Source organism: Leptopilina boulardi, unplaced genomic scaffold (assembly GCF_019393585.1).
Source record: "Leptopilina boulardi isolate dan_hultmark-lab unplaced genomic scaffold, ZJU_Lbou_2.1 LbouV2_315, whole genome shotgun sequence".
NCBI lineage: Eukaryota > Metazoa > Arthropoda > Insecta > Hymenoptera > Figitidae > Leptopilina > Leptopilina boulardi.
In genome coordinates, this window is record NW_026137880.1 from 146,741 (window position 1) to 169,713 (window position 22,973).

Sequence of the window (22,973 nt, forward strand, 5' to 3'; positions counted from 1 at the left end):
TGCGTCAACCAAAAAATTTGGTTGAGTGTTTTTTTGGCATAACAAAAATGTTTGGTTAGCTCAACCAAATTTTTTTTGTTAGGTCAACAAAAATGTTTGGTTGATCAAACAAACAGTTTTTTTTTTAATTAAAAATTTTATTCTACCTTATCTCTTTTCTTTTTATCTTTTTTATTTATTTCATTATTTATTTATTATCAATTTAACATTGAATTTATGTTTATCCAAATGAAATATTTGTGGACTTTGAAAAATCTCATCTCCGCCTGGGATCGAACCTCTGTTTTAAAACTGAAGGTTGGGAGCTCTGACCACTGGACTACCCATCCTTGTGAGAGATTTTAACTAATTGTTCTCTTAAGCTATGAGCTGAGAGCGAAGCAAATTATTTGGTTGTCGCAACCAAAGATCATTTGGTTTTTTAGACCAAACTATTTTGTTGTGTTAACCAAATTATTTTGTTGTCGTAACCAAATTATGGATGGAATTTAAAAATGTTCAACCAAATAATTTTGTTGGCCTAACCAAATGTTTGGTTGAGATAACTCTACGAATTTGTTTCAGCCAACCAAAATTTGGTTACAAGAACAAAAATTGCCTATCCAAACAATTTTGTTGCAAACACTAAATTTTTTTTCTCAGTGAAGAAGAACTTTCTCCTTTTCATTCATTTGAAGAGGTTCAAAAATGAGAAAATGGACGTTAAAATCCCCCATTAATATCATCTGGCTTCCCTCTGGTACCCTTAGTCATGAAATGCGTTTGCACCATTGCACATGCCTGGCAAAAGTCATTTAATTGTTTGAAATAGAGCGTGCTTATTGAAAATGATAAACTAAAAAAAATTATATTATCATTGAAAGTCCCGATCAAATAACTCGATCGACACTCGGACGAAGGCTCTATTACCAGTCAAGTAACAGTGATAGCCTTTGGGCGGCTCACTGCTACCCGAATACCATTAGAGCGTTCGTCCGAGTGTCGGTTGATTTATTTGATCGGGATCCTCAATTATAACCGAACGTGGCACTGAATAGAGTCTCTGGTGTAGGGGAAAGTCAAGAAGACTAGAGACACGAGGAGTAACTTCGCTAGAGTCCTATAGAGAAAGGTGACGTATAATATGAGGGCAATGAAGGTGGCGTACTTGGCAAGTAGTCGCTGCAGTAGACTAAAATAGGGCTTCTGCGCATATTAATACATTTATCGGTTTGCAAATATTTAGTATTCTTGGCGCACATGGGTTTTCGCCGACTGATAAATAAAACATAATTTGACATAAACAATTAATCGAATGATATTTTTGACAATCTTTCTATTTATCTTCCGACACTGATTGCATTTTATTAAATTTATTATCAGCCTCTAAAATACAAAAAAAACTTTTAGTATTATTATAATGACAAGTACAAATAATATCTTTTAATGTACAAAAAAAACGTTTTAGTTGATTTATATTTTTAAAAAATCAAAAAAATTTTTTTTTATTTTAACAAAATTTAATTGGTTAATGAATATTTTACTTTAAATAAGTAATTTAATTTGAAAACATCTTTTCTCTCTTAAATAACTGATGTTATTAGATATTAAATTCATTTTATTAATTCTATAATGAGAATAATTCTATAAAAATATTATCAAAATTTATTTCGATTATTTAAGAATCATCTAACTAATTGTAAGACAAATTTTATTTAAGTAGAACAAATTTCTAAAATAAATTCTTAAAGTTCCATTTTTATAATTTTTGGAAGTATGATTTAAGCAATATATTAGAATTTAAAATTTTTTCACAGTTTTAGTGTTGACAGTAAAAAAAATTTCAGGAAATAATTAAGTTTTACAGATTTTGAAATAAAATTTTTTATTAAATAACAATTTTGGAAGAATTTAAGTTGAAATTTTTGAAATTAATTAAATTTCAAGTCATTTAGAAATAAAATTTCTTTATAATTTTATTTGCTTATTCTTTTAAAATTAAAATTTTAGTTAAAAATTTGTTAAATAATTGAAATAAAGAAGATCTAACGAAGATTTGCATTGTAAAACCGTAATTTCTTTAAAAATTTGGAAAAAAATCATTTAAAAAATCGCATTTTATTAAAATAAGTCGAAAAAAATCGTATTTTATAAAAAAATTGTAAAAAGTCGTATAATCCGAGACCTGCAATTTATATAAAATACCTTGAACTGCAGTTCGAAAATTCGCCAAGAACTGTAATAATAATATTTTTCTGATTAATAATAATAATTAATAATAATATTATTACTTATAACCTCTCTATCTTAACATTGCCTTGTGCGATTTGACACATTCTCTTCTGCTATATTATGGCTCTATATAAACATGCGCAGTAAACCATTTTTGGTTACCGCACGAACTACCTATGCAGAGAGAATCTTTATTCATTGCCCCCACTTTCGACGACATCCCCACCACCTGAGTTACTCCTCCTGTCTCTAGTCTCCTTGGGGAGAGTGGAGCTGGTTGCACCACGGGGTAAGATGCACCATTCGAAATATTACTTATATATCTAGGAATTTATGAGTGTTAATAACAAATGGCGTTAGTTACACAGAACACCTAACCTTACGCAAGTTCATTACCGCGCATTATTTGTTCCTCCCCAATTGACAATTTTATCGGAAAATATAATTTCGTCTGAAAATACTCAGAAGAGTCTCGTTTTTACAGATCAACATAAGGAAGTTTTAGACGAAACGGTTGATCTCTCTTGCTCTGATGGTCTAAGGAATGATACTAATAAATATTATCTCTGGAGAAGAGAGTATCCCGAGGCATCTGAGAAATTTCCCCCCTTTTATTGTTCTCATAAAATCGTCTCTACCAGGGAAAAATGAAGGGAAACTCAGAAAGATTGCCATAGGCATTCTTATAGGGAAAGTTATTTTCGGCAAAAAGCAAATCACGCCTAGTGGTCAGAACCAATTAAAGGTCTTCTGTGACAATTCGCGTGATGCTAATATATTGGTAGATTCACTAACTCTTCGTGAAAAGGGCTATAAAGCCTACATTCCATCTTCTCTTTTTAGGTGTAAGATAATGGTTAGAGAAGTTGACGTGGAGATCAGTGCTCATGGAGAAATTCCTTTCGGCACTGTTTCCGAAATCTGCTGAATCTTCCAAGAACACTTCCTTGGAGGAAATGGATTTATAAGTTCTATGGCTTCTATGGAATGCCCGTAGCATTGTCCACAGGAAGACTGAGGTTGAATCAATTCTTTATATACACCAACTGGATGTTCTGTGCATTACTGAGACCTGTCTTACTCGAGAGTTAACTTTCAACATCTTTGGCTATACAGTGCATAGGGCTGATCGTATCGCAGGAAGAGAGAGAAGTGTAATGATCCTGACTAGAGATGGTTTGAGGGTCGAATCTATCACCACTCCAATTTTTTTGTGGTGGCGATTAGCCGCTTGGGAAACATCTCTTTATGTCTGGTCTATTGTCCCCCCGAACCTAGTGACTGATTATGGCGATTGGCTGTCTCTTTTTAATCTTGTACGTTCTTCGTCCTTTCCAATTATTTGTGGCAATTTCAACGCTCATGAGAGATGGGGGTTAAATCATGCTGATCTCCGAGGTAGACACCTTTCCTCTGTTGAAGCTGATCAGAGTTTTGTCACGCTTAACGACAGCCAGCCAACGTTCTGTCCTTTGGACACACGCACAAATTCCAATTTAGATTTAGTTTTTACATTAGCCGAAAATTCTCATCCTTTTTCATGTGATGTCACGAAAGACCATTTCGTCTCTGATCATGGTTTCCTTCCTTTTTTGATTTCTTGTGAGCCTAAATTTTTTGTAAGGCTTCTTCTTTGAGGTACAAAGTGGAGAGGATTAATTGGTTGGTCTATAAAAGCTATATAGAAAAACGCATCCCCCAGTTAGTGAGTCTTCTTGAGCTATTGAGTCCAGTGTTAGCCCTATTTCTTTGACTTCCACTTTCTGTAAATTAATGGAAAGAATGGTCCATCACCGACTGGAACACTTTGTGGAGGGACGCAATATAAAATGCACTCCCACCAAGAGGGGAGTCACCTGATATCAAAGAGTTATCGGTGTAAATCGCAGTGTGGGACGAATACTTCTCGTGAACAATGAATTCCACTGCACTTTGGTGTGAAATATCATTCTCCAATTTCTCCTGGAACAAATCCAGTTGTATGTCATACTCTTTGGTAATGGAGTCCCAAGGAAGATCAAAATCTGCCGGTCTATTCATTCGATAAGAAGCGTTCAAAGACGTTCCCAACTTTCAATTTGGTTTCCGACGTAAACGTTCTTCCATGGATTGTGTGGCTACTGTCACCACTGACATTTTGTTGGGTTTTGAAAGGAGTAAAATTACCTTTGCTCAGTATGCGGACGATCTTCTTCTGTACGCTCAAGGCGATGAACTGCAGAAGGCTTCGAAACTTATTGGGAAGGAAATTACCCCCATCTCGGATGGCTTCCGAGATTTGCGACTTTCAATTTCGACAACTGGATTTGTTCCAGGAGAAATTGGAGGATGATATTTCACACCAAAGTGCAGTGGAATCCATTGTTCACGAGAAGTATTCGTCCCACACTGCAATTTACACCGATAACTCTTTGATATCAGGTGACTCCCCTCTTGGTTGGAGTGCATTTTATATCCCAAGCATTGACTACAGGTTCGCTGTAGCTTTGCAGGAGCACACGTCTGCTCACTCGGCTGAGGCTTCTGCTCTTCTCTTTATAAGGTGAACCATGATACTAAATTCCCTAGTACTGTCGGTTGCTAAGTGGATTCTTGGGTAGCTCAAGAACAGTTTTTATTCTGAGCCCTCTTCTCAGTTGATCTATAGAGTCTTGGCTCTTTTGTTTGAAATTAGGTCATTGGGGTTTTCTGTCTCCTTTTTGTAGATCCCCTCTCATGGCCGTATTACGGACAATGATATTGCTGACCGGACTGCTAAATTGGCTGCTCGCACTCCTTTTAAAAAGCAATTTGGATTGCCAAGTTCAGATATATTGAAATTATTTGGTTCAAAATTTCGCTATGAGATACAGGAGGCATGGCCTTTCTTCGGAAACATGCCTAAGGGAAATAGGTATTTCTCAAGAATTACGTATAATTCGAAGTGACCGTGGTTTGTCGGTATTAGATCTTCTGGTTTGGTGATTAGCTTATTGACTCGTCTTAGAACAGGCCATGTCGTTGGTTCGGAACTTCTTGCGCGTTTGGGATAGCGGATTGATCTTTCATGTCCGTGTGGTGCAGAAACTAGAAGCTTCACTGAGAGACCTTTTGTACCGCGTCAGTACTACGTGTGTGACTGTAGCGCCACTATAGGTTTTGGTGCGCTGCATTCTAAATTTTGTATCGTGACTGTCCAAAAATAAAAATGAACATTGCGACCGTCAACTTTTTAGACAGCTACGCTCCAAAAATTGTACGGCTGCAGACCAAAAACGTAGTTGCATAGCTGATCGCTAGAATGCTCCGCAGCCGCCTGTCAAAAGTCTGCTACGGTGCAAAAAGTCTCTCAGTGTTGTCACAGACATTAATCTTTCCCTGTATCTTGGTTGCTTTCCGCCCGGATGAACTGAATAATCTACGTCTCCGGCAGCTAATTGATGTGTGGTGTGGATTTTTTAACTGAACCCATGATTTTGGTTTTCTTTTTTTTTTACCTTTTTGGTTTGTTCCTCCTCCATTTTTTTTCTTTTTGTTTATCCCATATACAGTCTGTATGATTGACAATTTTATTTTTCCTTATTTATTTTTTGTTTTGATCTTATGCATCTGAACTTATACATAATTTGAACTTCGCGGGCTTTATAACCTGCAGGTTCCTTCGCTAAGCTACTCCAAGCTTTACACACACATTATGTATGTTTATACATAGATATGGCTGTATGCTATGCAAAAGGCCACTAAACAAGAAAGAAGAACAAGTCTGAGAATTGAAATCAGCCTGCTGCCTATTGGTCCCCCTTTGGTCCTGCCTATTTTTCGAAAAATGTTTGCTGTTCTTTCGATGTGTTTGAGATTTCAATAAACGTAATTATAATCGTAAGTACACTTAAAAACAAAAGTTTCTATGATAATTATATCGAGTCAAAGGCCGTAGCCGGATAAGCAGGGTCCTGCGGCCCCCGCTCAAATTTCGTCGATATTTACAGGAGCAATTAGTCTCAGTATGAAACTCTTTTTCGCCAAGTTTCAACTTCTAAAAATAATTTTGAAAAAAGTTATGGCATTTTTTAAAAAAAATTAAAAATTGGATTTTCTCTTAAGCGTTTATAGTTTTTTAATCGGGTAAAAAATATGTTATAGGGGAAGCAAAAATGCATCTAACAAAAATTTGGCGACCATTTTTGTGTAGTGGAAGGGGTAAAAAAAAATTTTTTTTACTTTTTATATTTTTTAAAAATATTAATTGACTTGGCACAATCACCATATTTTTTTCCTACATTCTTTAACATCCAAGAAGCAACATATTTTTTTGGCAGCTCGATCTGAGGGGTACTTGCCAGTTAAAATTTAAAAAAACTTATTTTTGGACCCTAAAATGTATGGTATTTCTTGAAAATGGGAGGCCAACATCACCGGGCAAAGAAAATGTTAAAAAGGAAGCAAAAATCCATCTAACAAAAATTTGGCGACCATTTTTGTGCAGTGGAAGAGGTAAAAAAAATATTTTTTTAATGTTTATATTTTTTAAAAATATTAATTGACTTGGCACAATCACCATATTTTTTTCCTACATTTTTTAACATCCAAGAAGCAACATATTTTTTTGGCACCACGATCTGAAGGGTACTTGCCAGTTGAAATTTAAAAAAACTGATTTTTGGCCTTTAAAATGCATGGTATCTCATGAAAATGGGGGGCCAACACAACTGAGCAAACAATATGTTAAAAGGACAGCAAAAATGCATTTAAAAAAAATTTGGTGTTCAATTTTCTGCAGTGGAAGGTGTATAAGAATATATTTTACTTCTTACTTTCTTTTAAAATTTTTAATTGACTTGGCACAATCGCATTCATTATACATAAATCTAGCATATCTAATCTAGGTGTAAAACATATGTCTACGTCATTACTGACTCTTTACACCCTTTGTGCATTCATTGGACGTATAAGTCAAGACTTGTTGTTTCTTATATATAGCAGATACACTAACAGTGTTCAATATATATCTATATATAGTTTCGTCACACTTTCCTTCTAACATATTTTTGCTCGGTTATGTTGGCCCCCATTTTCATGAGATACCATGCATTTTAGGGGCCAAAAATCAGTTTTATTAAATTTTAACGGGCAAGTACCCTTCAGATCGTGGCGCCAAAAAAATATGTTGCTTCTTGGATGTTAAAAAATGTAGAAAAAAAATATGGTGATTGTGCCAAGTCAATTAATATTTTTAAAAAATATAAAAAGTAAAAAAATATTTTTTTTACCTCTTCCACTGCACAAAAATGGTCGCCAAATTTTTGTTAGATGGATTTTTGCTTCCTTTTTAACATTTTCTTTGCCCGGTGATGTTGGCCTCCCATTTTCAAGAAATACCATACATTTTAGGGGCCAAAAATAAGTTTTTTTAAATTTTAACGGGCAAGTACCCCTCAGATCGAGCTGCCAAAAAAATATGTTGCTTCTTGGATGTTAAAGAATGTAGGGAAAAATATGGTGATTGTGCCAAGTCAATTAATATTTTTAAAAAATATAAACATTAAAAAAATATTTTTTTTACCTCTTCCACTGCACAAAAATGGTCGCCAAATTTTTGTTAGATGCATTTTTGCTTCCTTTTTAACATTTTCTTTGCCCGGTGATGTTGGCCTCCCATTTTCAAGAGATACCATACATTTTAGGGGCCAAAAATAAGTTTTTTTAAATTTTAACGGGCAAGTACCCCTCAGATCGAGCTGCCAAAAAAATATGTTGCTTCTTGGATGTTAAAGAATGTAGGGAAAAAATATGGTGATTGTGCCAAGTCAATTAATATTTTTAAAAAATATAAACATTAAAAAAATATTTTTTTTACCTCTTCCACTGCACAAAAATGGTCGCCAAATTTTTGTTAGATGCATTTTTGCTTCCTTTTTAACATTTTCTTTGCCCGGTGATGTTGGCCTCCCATTTTCAAGAGATACCATACATTTTAGGGGCCAAAAATAAGTTTTTTTAAATTTTAACGGGCAAGTACCCCTCAGATCGAGCTGCCAAAAAAATATGTTGCTTCTTGGATGTTAAAGAATGTAGGGAAAAAATATGGTGATTGTGCCAAGTCAATTAATATTTTTAAAAAATATAAACATTAAAAAAATATTTTTTTTACCTCTTCCACTGCACAAAAATGGTCGCCAAATTTTTGTTAGATGCATTTTTGCTTCCTTTTTAACATTTTCTTTGCCCGGTGATGTTGGCCTCCCATTTTCAAGAGATACCATACATTTTAGGGGCCAAAAATAAGTTTTTTTAAATTTTAACGGGCAAGTACCCCTCAGATCGAGCTGCCAAAAAAATATGTTGCTTCTTGGATGTTAAAGAATGTAGGGAAAAAATATGGTGATTGTGCCAAGTCAATTAATATTTTTAAAAAATATAAAAAGTAAAAAAAATTTTTTTTACCCCTTCCACTACACAAAAATGGTCGCCAAATTTTTGTTAGATGCATTTTTGCTTCCCCTATAACATATTTTGTACCCGATTAAAAAACTATAAACGCTTAAGAGAAAATCCAATTTTTAATTTTTTTTTTAAAATGCCATAACTTTTTTCAAAATTATTTTTAGAAGTTGAAACTTGGCGAAAAAAAGTTTCATACTAAGACTAATTGATCCTGTAAATATCGACGAAATTTGAGCGGGGGCCGCAGGACCCTGCTTATCCGGCTACGGCCTTTTTTTTAACATTTTGCGAGCTTTTGGAAGATACCCTACAGGTGGTGCAAGACCATATTGCACCAACAGAGATTTTTTTTATAAAATGCTGATTTCATGAATAGATCATGATATAACGTGACGTAAATACTTTTGAGTCATAAAAGAGTGATTGCTTTTTTAATTTATCGTATATGGCGTATGAAATGAATGATATAAAAGTTATTACAGTTTTTAAAAAACGTGGTGCAACCAGCCCCACTCTCCCCTATAGTGGAACAAAATGGATTTTGTTTTGATTTCCACCGTCTCAAAAATATTCTACCAGGACCCCATAAGATTAAGATTTTTATAAGTTGATGGATGTCTGATCTAGTCAGAACACACATGCGAGGTTTATGTCTGACATTTTGTTATCTGGGTACTGTTACTAATCACTATTTAACTTGAATTAATTGTTCCATAAACCAATACTCGCACTACTGTGTCGGACTCTGTAAAACTGAGGAACTGATAGCAAAAGTGGGATAAAAATATTGCGAGCAAAAATGAGTTAAAATATTTTAATTATTTATTTAATTTAAACATATACGGGTCTCAAATAAACCCAATAAATTAATTAATTAATTAATCTATTTAGTAGAAACATTTATACTCTTTATAGTATAATTTTTCAGGTTTGGAATATTTATTTAAATAATATTTATAAAAGAAAAGTCATGAATATCTCTTTCAAATAGATAAATTAATCAAAATATTTTAACCCGTTTTTGCTCGCAAGGCTTTAAATCCACTTTTATTCACATTCAAATTATAACCCACTTTTGCTATCAGCCCCTCATATGTAAATTATAAAAATATTTAAAAAGGGAACACCTACGATTTTAAGGTTTAGAGATTTGGAATTCTTGAAGAATTAGTAAACATTCCACATAAGCCAATATTGGTAACATTTTTGAGAAACTTATCCGCCCTTGAGGATAGGTGTGTAAAAGACTTGTTATTTTGTCATCAGTTGTAAAAAATAATAAATATTAAATATAATAAATTTGAAAATCTACCATTTGTAACTTGTTCCGTGCTTCTAAAGAAAATTCACCACGATCTGATTCTCTGGACCATTCTGGAATGATTAAGTGCTGTCCAGCTTTGTGATTAGGTTTCTGTCCGCATAAGAAAAAACTCAATTTGTCCGTCACTTCATACATATTTTCTACAAGTCTTTCCGATAATTCCAAATGTCCTGCCATTCTAAAAAAGAAGAATTTAATTAAACGATAAACTACAGACGATTATAAAAAAATAGACTATAAATAGGGTAATTTAATTCAGAACGTACAATGTACATATTAAGGTCATATGAGATCCTTTGTAAGATCGCTTATGGTTTCTTATATATGATTCTATACGAAATCTTATAAGGACATTTCGTAAGAAGAATCTCATCAGTATCCATACAGGATTCCATATAGGATCCCATATGGAGTCGAAATTTGAAAAATAAGATTTGTGAATATCTCAAAAATAGTGAGAGATACGTTAAATCGGACAAAATTTTGAGTTCATTTTATATAAAGGAAAAATATTTTGTGTTTAAAACCTACAATATCATATCATATTCCCATGTGGGATCCTATGTGAGATCTCATATAGAATTCTATATGGACACTCATGAGATTTGTCTCATGAGTTTCCATATAGGATTCTCGTAAGATCTCATGTAGTATCTCATATGAGAAACCATAAGTGATGTTATACGGGATTTCATACAAGAGTTTCTAAGAGTTTTTTTGTCTCTTTATCTTTAGGTCATTTCCACTAATTTTTTCAAAGTGATCACAATGTTTAATGCATAAAAATTAGCTGTCATTAATAACTTTCGAAGTATAAAAATAATTCGCATAAGCATTCGATGTATTAATTATTCTATGAATATTTTGAAAATGTAAAAAATGGGGAGTTGTGCCTCACATCATATTTAACAGTTTTTAATTCTAATACGCACTCTCTATTTTTATTTCAAATTATTTATGAGTAATTAGAATGTTTTATTCAATTTAAAATTGTTCTTTAGTGAAATGAGACTTTTTACATATGTATTAACTGTAAATGAAATTAGTTACCTAGTTTAATTCAATTATTTTTAAAATAATTTAATTTTATCTAAATTACATAAAATTAATCTTTAATTAACTTATATATTACTTTATTCTATGTAACTTCTCTTACTTTTTTACATTTCATAATTTAAATAAAAAATATTCTAAAAAAATATGTCTTTTTCTTCAATTTTCAACCGTGGAGCACAACTCCCCACTGTTTTTGAAAAGTTATAAAACCAGTATTTTCAAAAAACAAGCAAAATTTCTATTTCCGTTTTAAATTTTAATTAATCAATCATGCAAAAGTTATGTTTGTACGGGTACTAAAAGTACATTATAATAGAACAGTCAAAAAAATTTTATGTAATAGTTTTGATCGAAAAACAAAACCTGGAGCACAACTCCCCCCTATCTATATATTTTTTATTTGTAACAAAACCGTACTCTTCAGTGGGGCACGATGCCCTTTTTTATTCCAAATCAGTCTACTAGTCTCAAATTTAAAGTAAATTAAAAAATTCGCTCCTAAATTATCACAATTTTATCAGTTTTTAAGATGATAAAGTACAATAAATTTTAGTTCCGATACATTTTAGGGTTTAACGTGTTCTTTTTATAGAAAATAATAAGTAAGTATGGTCGCACTATTCCGACCAGTAGTGTAGAGTAAAAGAAGAAATTTAACTTACTTTGCAATTTCAGCAGAAGTGTAGCCATTTGAATCAACCAAACTAGGATTTCCTCCATTAGCTATAAGAAGTTCTAATTGCAATGATTGACCTGCGCGAGCTGCTACATGTAAAGGCGTTGTTCCTTTCTCCTGTAATTTTTTTATATTTACATTAAACATAATTGCGATACTATCAATATCCTATATTATTAAGGTGTCCAGTAAGTACGAAAAAAATTCCTTAATTTTTTCTAACCTCTTTAATACAACAAGAATGAAAGGTATTCAATATTACAGTATTTTTAAGGTAATAAAAAACATTTTATTTATTATCATTATAAACTTTGTTTTTGATTAAGAGTTAAACCACTCTAGAATTTTCAAAAAATCAAAACAAATTTTTTTTCCTTTAAAAGATGTCTAATGGTATATAAAATAAGAAACAATATCAATTATAAGTAGAAAGACTTTTTAAGTACTTGAATTTGATCCCGATCGTGGTCCTGTACTGCGTACTCGGCAGAAGTATTTTTCTATATAATCTAATGTAGTGACATTTACACTTTATTTTAAATCTTGGCTAGCTCCATCAGAAAGATTTAACTAATTTTCACAACTAGTCAGTGAAATTCCACTGATTATATGGCGCAAGTATTGCAGATTAAATGTATATCCAACAAATCATAATTAACACTTTAAACGGACTTTTTTCAAAACTACTTTTTTTGAAATGCCGGAAAACCGATTTACCTAAAAATTTAACTGGAGCTTCTTAATAACATTATTTAGAGAAAGACGTATGGATTTTTTTAAGTTGCATAATTTTAAAGTTATAATCAGGGGTGGCCGCAAAATTTTATTTTCAAAATTCCCTGACTTTTCCCTGACAAATTTTTTATTTTCCCTGACTAAAAAACTTTTGAATTAATTAATATTCTGCATTGCTGATTGAAATTTTTATAAAGCTTTTTAAGTAACAATTTTATTCATAAAAAAAAAGATAAGATAATTAAAAATTATTTAATAACAAAATTTTATTATATTTAAAACTTTTATTATAAAAAAATTAAATCCTTTGAAAAATGAAAAATCTGACGGCACCATTATAATGAGCTATATTACAAAAACGTCTAAATAAAAACAACTGAATTGACATTTATGTATCAAAGTTTTTTAATTTGTGGTTTCTTTTAATCAAAATTCCCAGACTTTTAAAAAATTTTTAAAAATTCCCTGACTTCTCCCTGACTTTACCCTGATTTTCAGTTTTTCCCTGACTTGCGGCCACCCTGTATAAACAATTTAGTCCCTACTTTTGTAGTTTTTCCTTACAATGTTCACCATTTTTGCAAAAATCGATTTAAAAAAATTCTCTACATCTTTCTTTAGATTTTGAGATGTAAAATATGAAAAAAATTTGTTTTTTGTTATAGGATAAAAATTGTAGCAAAAACCTTTCCGGTCGCGAAGTGCTTCTCCTCAAAAAAGATTTCTATAACGTACCTGTAAACCTGAAATTTAAAGAAATAAAATTTATAAAAATTTGTTTTTCTTTAAAGTCTACCTAACAAAGATATATAAACATGTTTTTCTTTACTTTTAAACTTTTCTTAAAAACAATTAATTAAATTAGGCCTCTTTTTGGCGTTCTAGAGTGGTTTAATCCCTTAATATGTGGCGCATTTATATTATAATGCAGTTCAATACTTTAAAATAATAAACATAAAACAATTTATTTAATTATCATTGTAAAATTTCTGTTTCTGAAATAGTAATCTTATAAACACTTAAGGGGGGAACACCAGTTGTAACTTTCGAAAAATCAATTTTTTTTTTTGTGCATTTTCTTAAAGTACACATATTTAGAAATGTGTCTGTAAATTTCAAAGTTGATCCGGTGAAAAATAAATGAGATATACAGAACACTGCATCGGCGCGTCCCGTGGCTTCATACAAGGTGGCCAGCCATAACTGACCCTAACGACAGATGGCCTTTTCCTATGATTTAGAAACGGCAACCACTGCGGAAGAGTTATTATATGGTCCAAGAATCGATGACTCTTTGTAACTTGGAAACAAAATTTCTTCTGAACAAAAAAAAGTAAGTTGAAACTTTGAATGCGTTTTTCTCAAAATGACATTTTCCAAGTCGGTGACCACGATTACTCGAATACCATTAAACCGATTTATTTAAAATTTAGTGTGCTTCATTTACACATATAAGTCTAGTTCGTGATCGAAGGATTTTTTTTTTTATGCAAAACTTTTTTTTATATAGCTGAAAATCGACCGTATTTTTTTAACGAAAATCATACTTTTGACTTTGACAGGTCGCCATTTTGTCAAATTTTTTTTTTTTTTTAAATCCTTCGATCACGAACTAGATAATCTTATAATAAATGTAAATCAATTTCATTTTTGTATTTCAGACGAAGTATACTTGCAGAATGCTGGTCACCGCAATTCGCCTTTTTTCTTAAGACGCCACTTCAATGGCTCATATCTCCAAAAGTTTTTGTTAAAAAAATTTTTTTTTTCTTTTAAATTACAGCTTTTTACATGTACTTTTAACTAATAAATAGTATTCTTTAAAAAGATTCATTGTTCTTTTGGAAAATATTCTTGAAAAAAGCATTATTTTTTGAGTTACAACTGGTGTTCCCCCCTTAAAGTACAATACTGTCGAATACTTTAAAATAATAAAGAAAAAGTAATTTGACATAATAAACTCTTCCTTTTATAAACAAAAATATATTCAGCACTTAAGAGGGCAATCGCAGTTGTAACTTTTAAAAAATCGATTTTTTTTGAATTTTCTTAAAGTATATGTTTTCAGAAATATGTCTACAAATTTTTATGATGATCCAGTGAAAATTGAATGAGATATACAGGCTGAAAGGGAGGCGCGTCAGGTCGGTCAAGAACAGGCCAACATCCGTGTGGGTCCTTATACCTTTATATATAAATTGGGATTTTGGAAGCAGCTTCATCTGCGGAAGAATTATTATATGGTCCAAGAATTGATGATTCTATCTGATTTCAAAACAAAAATTCCATCTTCATGAAAAAGTAACTTAAAACTTTAAACACGTTTTTCTCAAAACTACATTTTTAAAGTCGGTGACCACTCTCACTTGAAAACTACTGAACCGATTGTCATAAAATTTAAAATGCTTTTTCAATACATAATAATCTAGTTTTTATGCAAAACTTTTTTTTTTACAGCTGAAAAACGACCGATTTTTTTTTATGAAAATCGAAAGTTAAATTTTGACAGGTCGCTATTTTGTCAAAAAAATTTTTTTTGAAAAATCGCTCCGTCAAGGACTAGATAATCTTTAAATAACTGTAAATCCGTTTGAATTTTTGATTTCAGATGAGCCAGATTTCCATAGTCGTGGTCACCTCAAATCATGTTTTTTAAAAGGACATCACATTGACAGGATATAACTTTAAAAATATTTAATATTTTTAACTTTTTTTAAATTCGTGTTTAATATATGTAGTTTTAAATAATAAATCGATCTTTTGAAAAAATTTAATGGTGTACGAGAAAAAAATGCATAAAAAAGGTCTATTTTTTGGCGCTACAACTGCGATTGCCCCCTTAAAGTAAAATACTGATTTTATCATGAATTTATCATTTTACAATGAACTAATATTTTCTTTTTTTTAATAGTTTCTATATACTTTTCCTTGACCGCTGGACACCTTGTATATCATACGGTCCCCTTAATGATACACCTTAAGGCATGAAAAAGTAAATCAAACCTTATAAAAGTAATTAGGGTTTGCACCCTGTGCTAGCAAACGAAGAGATGTTTCAAGGTTAGTAGTTCGTACACTACTGTGCAATTGTCTGCAAATTTCTTCCTCTGTACAAAATTCTTCTTTACTTGGGCGCAAAATAAAGACAAGTTGCTGATGTTTAGCTCGAATAAAGTCTTCTTTAACAGGGCTACAAGAAATAATATTTCAATTTTATAATTTTAAAAGTTTTAGTAGAATTAATTAATAAAATACTGACTGCAACAGATCCTTAGGTTGCGGTTTTCTTCTACTATTTTTAGAATTATTTGGATCCAGAAGAGAATGTTCCCAAATATTGTTCGCTCCACTTTCATGTAATGTCCGCACCATCTATAAAAAAGCTGTATATAAAATAAGTCTCTCTCTCTAACAGGTTGAAAAATAAATGGAACAGATACTGATTACGGTTACTAAAATCTAATATACAATTGCCATTGAATTTAAATGTACATGTCTATTAAACTTGATAACTTTTGGTCTACTAATTGGAATGCACATGTACCTATGGGTAAGACTCCGTCAGAAATATCACGATTTGCAAGGGATCTTTGAATTCGTCTGTAATTTGGTAAAATTGTAGTATTGGATATAAAAAATTAAAGTCCCGAAGGATTTTTGAAAATTATTAAAATTGTACAAGTTACGCCATATTGAATTTTTTGACAATTATTTTTTAAACATTAATATTTCTGAAACAATGAATCGGATCTCAATATAATTTTAATATGTATATGTTAATATTCTTCACCAGCCACCTCGCCCCACCAATACACTTCTCAAAAAAACGTAAATATTTTCATGAAAACTTAATAAATTGACAAAAATTGATAGAACATTCGAACCTAGTGTTGTCGACTCAGCTTGTAACCGTCTCGGGACCCTCAATAGATAATAACACTGAAAATATTGTATATTATGATGTAAATTAAAAATACTAACATTCAACATTGATGTACTCCAAGGTCCTTTATGAAGAAATTTAATGTGGGAAATATGACGTCCTAAGCTGCGATGAATGCTACAACATTCGTCACACAACAATATTGCTCTGTTTAGAGACACCCAGCTTGGTTCTGAAATATAAAAAATAAATATTTGTTTTATTATAATGTTGAATTTCCTTCTTCAATTTCCATAAAATCTTTATGTTTTGAAGAGCACTAACAAAGAAACGAGGACAACCTCACCTCTATCTGTATAGCACCGAAGTTTGCAGGAATTTAACAGGAAATTAACGTTGATAAGTACGGAAGTTAAGACTGTTAGCTTTTTGAAAGTTAGAAAAGTAAATTTGCTAAAATTTTCCTTTGTAATTTTATACAAAATCTATTTTCATACGCAGTTGTTTTCTATGGCAGCTAGAGCTGCGAAATACTTTTTAATTACATTTCCCTATAGAAAAGATATGGATGTAATAAAATACATACATCTTGAAAAAAAATTATTTTTTTTTAATTTTGAATGTATCAGAAAAAATTTCTTGCAAAATTTATGCAAACATACTAACAAAAACTTTCAGTAAATTTATCATTATAAATTCCAGCAAGTTAACATAGCGCTAACACGCAGAATGGCTTTTATTTAAAAAGTATAGAAACTTACAAATATCTTGAGAAGTATGCATTTTCGTAAAAATTGTTCATGACAAAAGTTGTTCCCAACAAAAAAATATATATTTTTAAACCCAAAAAATTGGGCCCCAGGCCCAATGTGAGGCCCTACAGTAAATAAAGTTTTTTTTTAATGAGACCACTAATTTTCGGTATCAAATTCGTAATTCTCATGAAATTCTGCGTTCACTCATGTGGTTTAAATGGCCAAAATATTGGCCTGAATTAGAAATTCGAAGCTAATGTTCTAATTGGGCCTAGAGCCCAATGGAAGACACCAAAAAATCAAGTTCGGAAAATTTTTATTCCAATACTTCCTCCATAAGGAATATACAATATACATGCAATGTGATTAAAATCAAATTAACCCCATTACAGACATACAACAAAATGAACTTTTTTTAACAAAAAAAATAAATAAAAAAGAAAAGTTTACACTAAAAAAAGAATTTAAAATATATTTTATAATACAGAAAATTCTGCTGCATTACCAAAGAAATTCACACATGGCAACAGGTTTTGTAAAAAATACAATATTTGTTTAATTACTTATTTTTAGATTAAAAAAGCAAATTATTAATTTTTTTAATGACATTTATGTTACCTTATTAACCCGGTAAATATTGCTTTGGTAATGCCACAGAAAAATAATGACTAGAAATAAGAACTTTCTGCCTTTTTAACAAGTTAAATTACGCTAAAAGAATTGCTTAATTATGCTGAAATTAAGCTTTTATTTTTTATCATATTTGCTTAAGGGGGGAGTCTGGTTCATGAGGTCGTAAAAATCAATTTTTTTTATTGCTTAAAAATATTCTTAAACATGTGAATAATGCTCTTCTATAATTGTTTTAACAAATTTGAACTGCAAATATAGTTAAATATTGTTATAAGCGGAGCGCATAAAGTACGTATACCAAAGAATCCCAATGGGAAATTAACTACTGTCGCATTTCTGCACCAAGACTGAACAGTCTGACACAGAACTGACAGACGGACTAAAAAACATCATACTTAACATATTATATAACTATATATCAGGGACCTTCACGGAATCAAAAAAAAATTCAAAAACACTTTTGTTTTGATTCTGATCAGGATATCGGAATCGAAAGTCAAGTTTTTTCAGTTTTGATTCCGAAATCAAAATCAAAAGTCGACTATATTTAGTTTTGATTCCGTAATCAGAATCAAAAGTCGACTCTATTTAGTTTTGATTCCAAAATCAGAATCAAAATTCAGCTATATTCAGTTTTAATTCTGGTACCTAAGTCAAAAGTCAAGTTCATTTAAGGTTTGATTCCGAAATCAGAATCAAAAGTCAAGTATGTTCGAATTTGATTGCGAAATCATAATCAAAAGTCAACTTAGTTTCGATTCGGTTTAGTGAACGAAACGTATGTAGAATGTACTTCTGATTTAGTTTTTTAAACGAAACGAAAGTTTGACAGATTACTTCCGGTTCGCTAACTGAATCAAGTCATGTCTTAAATTATTACGTTTTAAGTCTCTAGTTTACAGTCACATAATGACGGATACTATCGGAATCAAAAGTCAACATTATACTTTCGGTTTGATTTACCAAACCGAATCAAAAGTTCATTCAACTTTCTTTTCGTTTACCAAATCAAAAATCCATTAGACTTTCGTTTCGTTTATCAAACCGAATCAAAAGTCGATTTGAGTTCTGTTTCGTTATCCATACCGAATCAAAAGTCCATTCAACTTTCGTTTCGATTACTAAACCGAATCCAAATTAAATTTTCATTTCATTCGACTTTCGTGAAGTCTCTGCTGTATATGTTCCGTATAAAAACTTAGATTTCTCCAATCAAAAACTTTAAGGGGAGAAACCAACCCCAATTTTGACACACTTAAATTTAAATTATTAAATGGGGTTATATTTTTTTTCTTGCATCATTTCGGTCCTGAAAACATATAGGTAAGATGGTCAAAAAAAAGAAAATCTTTATTTTTGACCAATTTAGAATTTTTATTTTTTGAATAAATTTATAAAAATTATAGGTATATCTTTTTCTTCTGGCAGTTCGCCACCATCATCAGATCGTTTTATTACAATCTATTTAAAAGAAATTGCACCAACATTTCGTCAAAGGAGTAAAAAATTAAATACATAAAAACGAAACTTTATCGTTACAATTGTGAATGTGTTTTATTCAACTGTCTTTCAAAAAATCGTTTTTAAATAATATAATATGAATAAATTAATATTTTTTAAAAACCAAGCGAGAAGAATCATTAAAAAAGCGTCGAAAAAAATGAGTGATGAAAAATAGTCAAAATTGTGAAAGAAGATAGATATTTAAGGCGTACTTGCGTTTGCGAAGACGAAAAATAGGCACCTCTTTCCAATTTTTTTCACAGCCATTTTAATATAAATTAAAAAATTTTTTTTATTCCTAAAAATACATTATTAAAACTACAAAAAGCAAAAATTGCTTTGTATTTTTATTGTTAATTATGATTCGTAGAGGGCGCTATAGTAGAGGTCTAAAATTTGTAAGTTTTTGCGGTACCCCTGTAGAGCCACTCCTGACAGTCGAAAATAAAAAAACCAAAATTTTGTTTAGTATACATAAATACCCAGTGGATTGATATCATGAAATAAAAGAAAATTTTAAAAAAACCAAAATGGTGTCCTTTTAAAATCAAAATTTAAAAAATCACAGTTCTTTTACAGCTTTTGGCAAAAAAAAAATTGAAAAAAGTTTAATTTTCAAAATTTTGATAATTAGTCCTCTAAAGAATATGTTTTTTAACAACATGCAAAAAAGAAATCCTCAAAATCTCGTTTAGATTTTTTTTTACAGGGGGTACCAGTTTTAAAAAAACTGTTTCGAGAAAAACAAGTTTAAAGTTTATGTTCACATCGTTTTTGCTATAATTTTTGCGTACATGCAGGTATATATTCGTGTAAAGCGGACAACCCCGATCTTTGTTTGCTTTTCAAGTATTACTTATAAAAAGTTGAAAAAATTTGATCCTTGGAAGGAATAAAATAACATTGAAATTAATTTTATTAAATGTTGCTTATTGCCACAACACAAAAAACGACGTTTGGATGACTTGGTTCGTCATCATCTTCAGGTTAAACCTGATGAACATTAATAATTATATTTAAAACACCATATTCTCTTTTTTTATAAATAAATAATAATATATAAATAATAGCAAAATCACCAACATAAAATTGAACCATTATACATCTTTACTTTAAAAAGTATGGTGTTTTAAATATAATTATTAATGTTCACCAGATTTAACATGAAGATGATGACGAACCAAGTCATCTAAACGTCGTTTTTTGTTTTGTGACAATAAACAACATTTAATAACATTAATTTCAATGTTATTTTATTCCTTCCAAGGATCGAATTTTTTCAACTAATAATTTATTATTAATTTTGAAAATTAGATTAATTTTAACATAAAAAATTAAAAAATAAATTTAAAATTAAATTTTCATATTTAAAAATTTTGTAAAAGATATGTTTTAAATCCATTGATTCTGAAATACAAAAAAAATTTCTTTATAAAGCTCAATTTTTTTCTGCTTGTATATTTCCCGTTTGTGTGACATCCCACGGGATATCCCTGAGAGTTCCACACAGCTGACAAGATGTATACAGTGTAAACGTTTCCGGAACGTCTTTCCAAAAATACTTAATGTAAACCTATATTTATATATTTAATAAAAAAGTATTATGATTATAATTGTGCATTTCAGAGTTTTGTTATTTCAATTTTAAAAAATTCTAAAAACTTAATTTATTTTCGATAGTCTATATGAGATATTCCGTCTCAGATACTGCGGGAAATTCCGTACAAGATGTCCCTGGGATATACAGCACGGGTTACCCACGGGATGGAAATTTGGATATCCCTGGGATGTCTTTTGTGGGTACCTTAGTTTTTCATGCTCTTATATGGCTCTGCTTATTTATGCTCTTGCTATTTTAGGTAGACTATATGTCGTACTTGGCGGTCATCAATTTTATGCTTTTAAAGTACGTCACTATTACTGTAAGAGTATAACCCCGACAGCACCGAAACTTTCCTAAAGATTTATTTGAAATGTTCGCAATATTTAATTGCAATGTTTAGTGAAAATTGTGTAAAGATTTAAATGTCCCACTTGAATAAATGTTTAGCGCGAAACTTTACTGAACATGGAAATGAAATTTTCGCCCAATTATAATTATAATTAGGCGAACATTTCATTTAACTGTTGAGGAAAGTTTCACACTAAACATTTAAATCTTTACACAATTTTCACTAAACATTGCTAAAAAGCATTATTTTATACTTTGATAGGTAAACGAAGTTACATACTATTAAAGGATAAAGCAGTTTGGTGCTAAAATGATTAGTTTGTTTTCCCCTTTTTAACAAACACCATACAGGTATTAACTATGGTATAAAATAAATAACTACTATTCATCTAAACAATATCGTTTGGTAATGTAACATGTTTATTATATTTTAATGACATTTTCCATGTTATAAATTAAGAATTACAATTTTGAATTAATAAAATTTCAAGTAGTTCTTTGATTGCATAAAATAGTTTTTTTCGAATCATAAGAATTTTGTTTTCACATTTTCATTCGTTTCTCTAATTAAAACAGTGAAACAAAAAATTGACAGAATTCTGTTTGTTCAAGCTACTAATTTATTCCTTTTTAAGATGCATATTTCAGGTTACATCACAAATAGTTTAATTCGTAGTTTAAGAATAGGAAACGATTAATTTCTTTGTTCCTGTGTTTACAATTTTGATAGTTCTAATTTTCACACAAGTCGACGAAATTCTGCTAATTATTTCATGGCAAAAACGTTAATTTTTGTAAAAGTGTCATTTATATAGAGGGTGTATTTGACAATTTTTTCTCACATACTTTAAAAGAAAAATTCAATAAATTTTGACTGTGCTCAAGGAGACACTTCTAAACATAACCTTTATTATAAGAACTAAATATTTTAATATAATTGAAAAATTACGTAAAATACAGAATTCACTTCCAAAGTATAATATTAACTTACTAAATGCAGCTAAATGATATTAAAACAAGTAAAACTAATCAATTACAAATTAAGCTGGACTATTAAAGCTTACCAGGAGACCCACAATCAGCACAAATATCCACTCTCTGTTTCAGACGTGCCATTTTAACCTGCACTTTCAAATATATTTTTTATCTCAAACGTTTAATGTTTACATTCACCGAAAACAATAACATGTAAAAGTGCAGTTGATTAGTTTTTAGTTGAATAGTATTTAGGTAATTGATGTTTTAAAAAGTTGGGTTGCAATACACATTTTTTATTTTCACTCCAGAATTACAGTTCTATACAAATAAGCACAGCTGTATTCAAACTTTAATATTTATTAATAACTGTTTACTTTTCCTTGCACATCTCCGACAAAATGTATTTATAAAGAAACAATAATACAGTATAGGTGCACGATTTGCTTTTCACACATGTGCGTAAAACATGAACATAAGGCCTAATCACAATGACACAATAACTTAATGTTTCCTTTGGCTCTAAAGAAATTTAGCCAATAGAATGCATTCAAACTTTTAAGGTGTATTTACACCTATTACAAAAAAATATTTTTTAAGACCTAAGCAGAATTACGGAAGCGCCTACGAGTCACCAGCGAACTGTCTTGTTCGCGTCACATTTTTAGCTGTGAAACCGAGGAACGCGATCGATGGTTTCGCTGTTTCCTTGTTTTTGAGTGACGATAAAACACACTATACGGTTCGATAGTTCGATGGTTCTCTGGTTTTACTTAGTTCTATCGTTATCGAAGTCTAAATTTTGTATTAAAAAAATAAATTTAAATTTAAAAACCGAAATATAATAA

The 22,973-nt window shown here is 30.7% G+C and overlaps 1 protein-coding gene and 1 long non-coding RNA gene across 3 annotated transcripts in view; one reads left to right on the forward strand and one right to left on the reverse strand.

The window, feature by feature from the left end:
* LOC127283904 (ARF GTPase-activating protein GIT1) overlaps positions 1–22,611 on the reverse strand; it is a 121,966-nt gene extending 99,355 nt beyond the window's left edge. Inside the window, exons 1-6 of one of the 2 annotated variants that reach the window (XM_051309022.1) lie at positions 22,215–22,611; positions 16,407–16,540; positions 15,685–15,797; positions 15,429–15,615; positions 11,677–11,807; positions 9,947–10,136 (exon numbers count right to left, since the gene is read on the reverse strand). In XM_051309022.1, coding sequence (XP_051164979.1) covers positions 9,947–10,136; positions 11,677–11,807; positions 15,429–15,615; positions 15,685–15,797; positions 16,407–16,540; positions 22,215–22,266 — 807 coding nt within the window. In that variant the 5' untranslated portion in view covers positions 22,267–22,611. The remainder of the gene's footprint in view (positions 1–9,946; positions 10,137–11,676; positions 11,808–15,428; positions 15,616–15,684; positions 15,798–16,406; positions 16,541–22,214) is intronic. The other variant, XM_051309021.1, reaches the window with a different exon arrangement.
* LOC127283910 (uncharacterized) lies at positions 13,455–14,252 on the forward strand. The gene is made up of 2 exons (XR_007843403.1): positions 13,455–13,758; positions 14,087–14,252. It is a non-coding gene; the product is annotated as an uncharacterized LOC127283910 (long non-coding RNA).
* Positions 22,612–22,973: the final 362 nt, after the last annotated feature.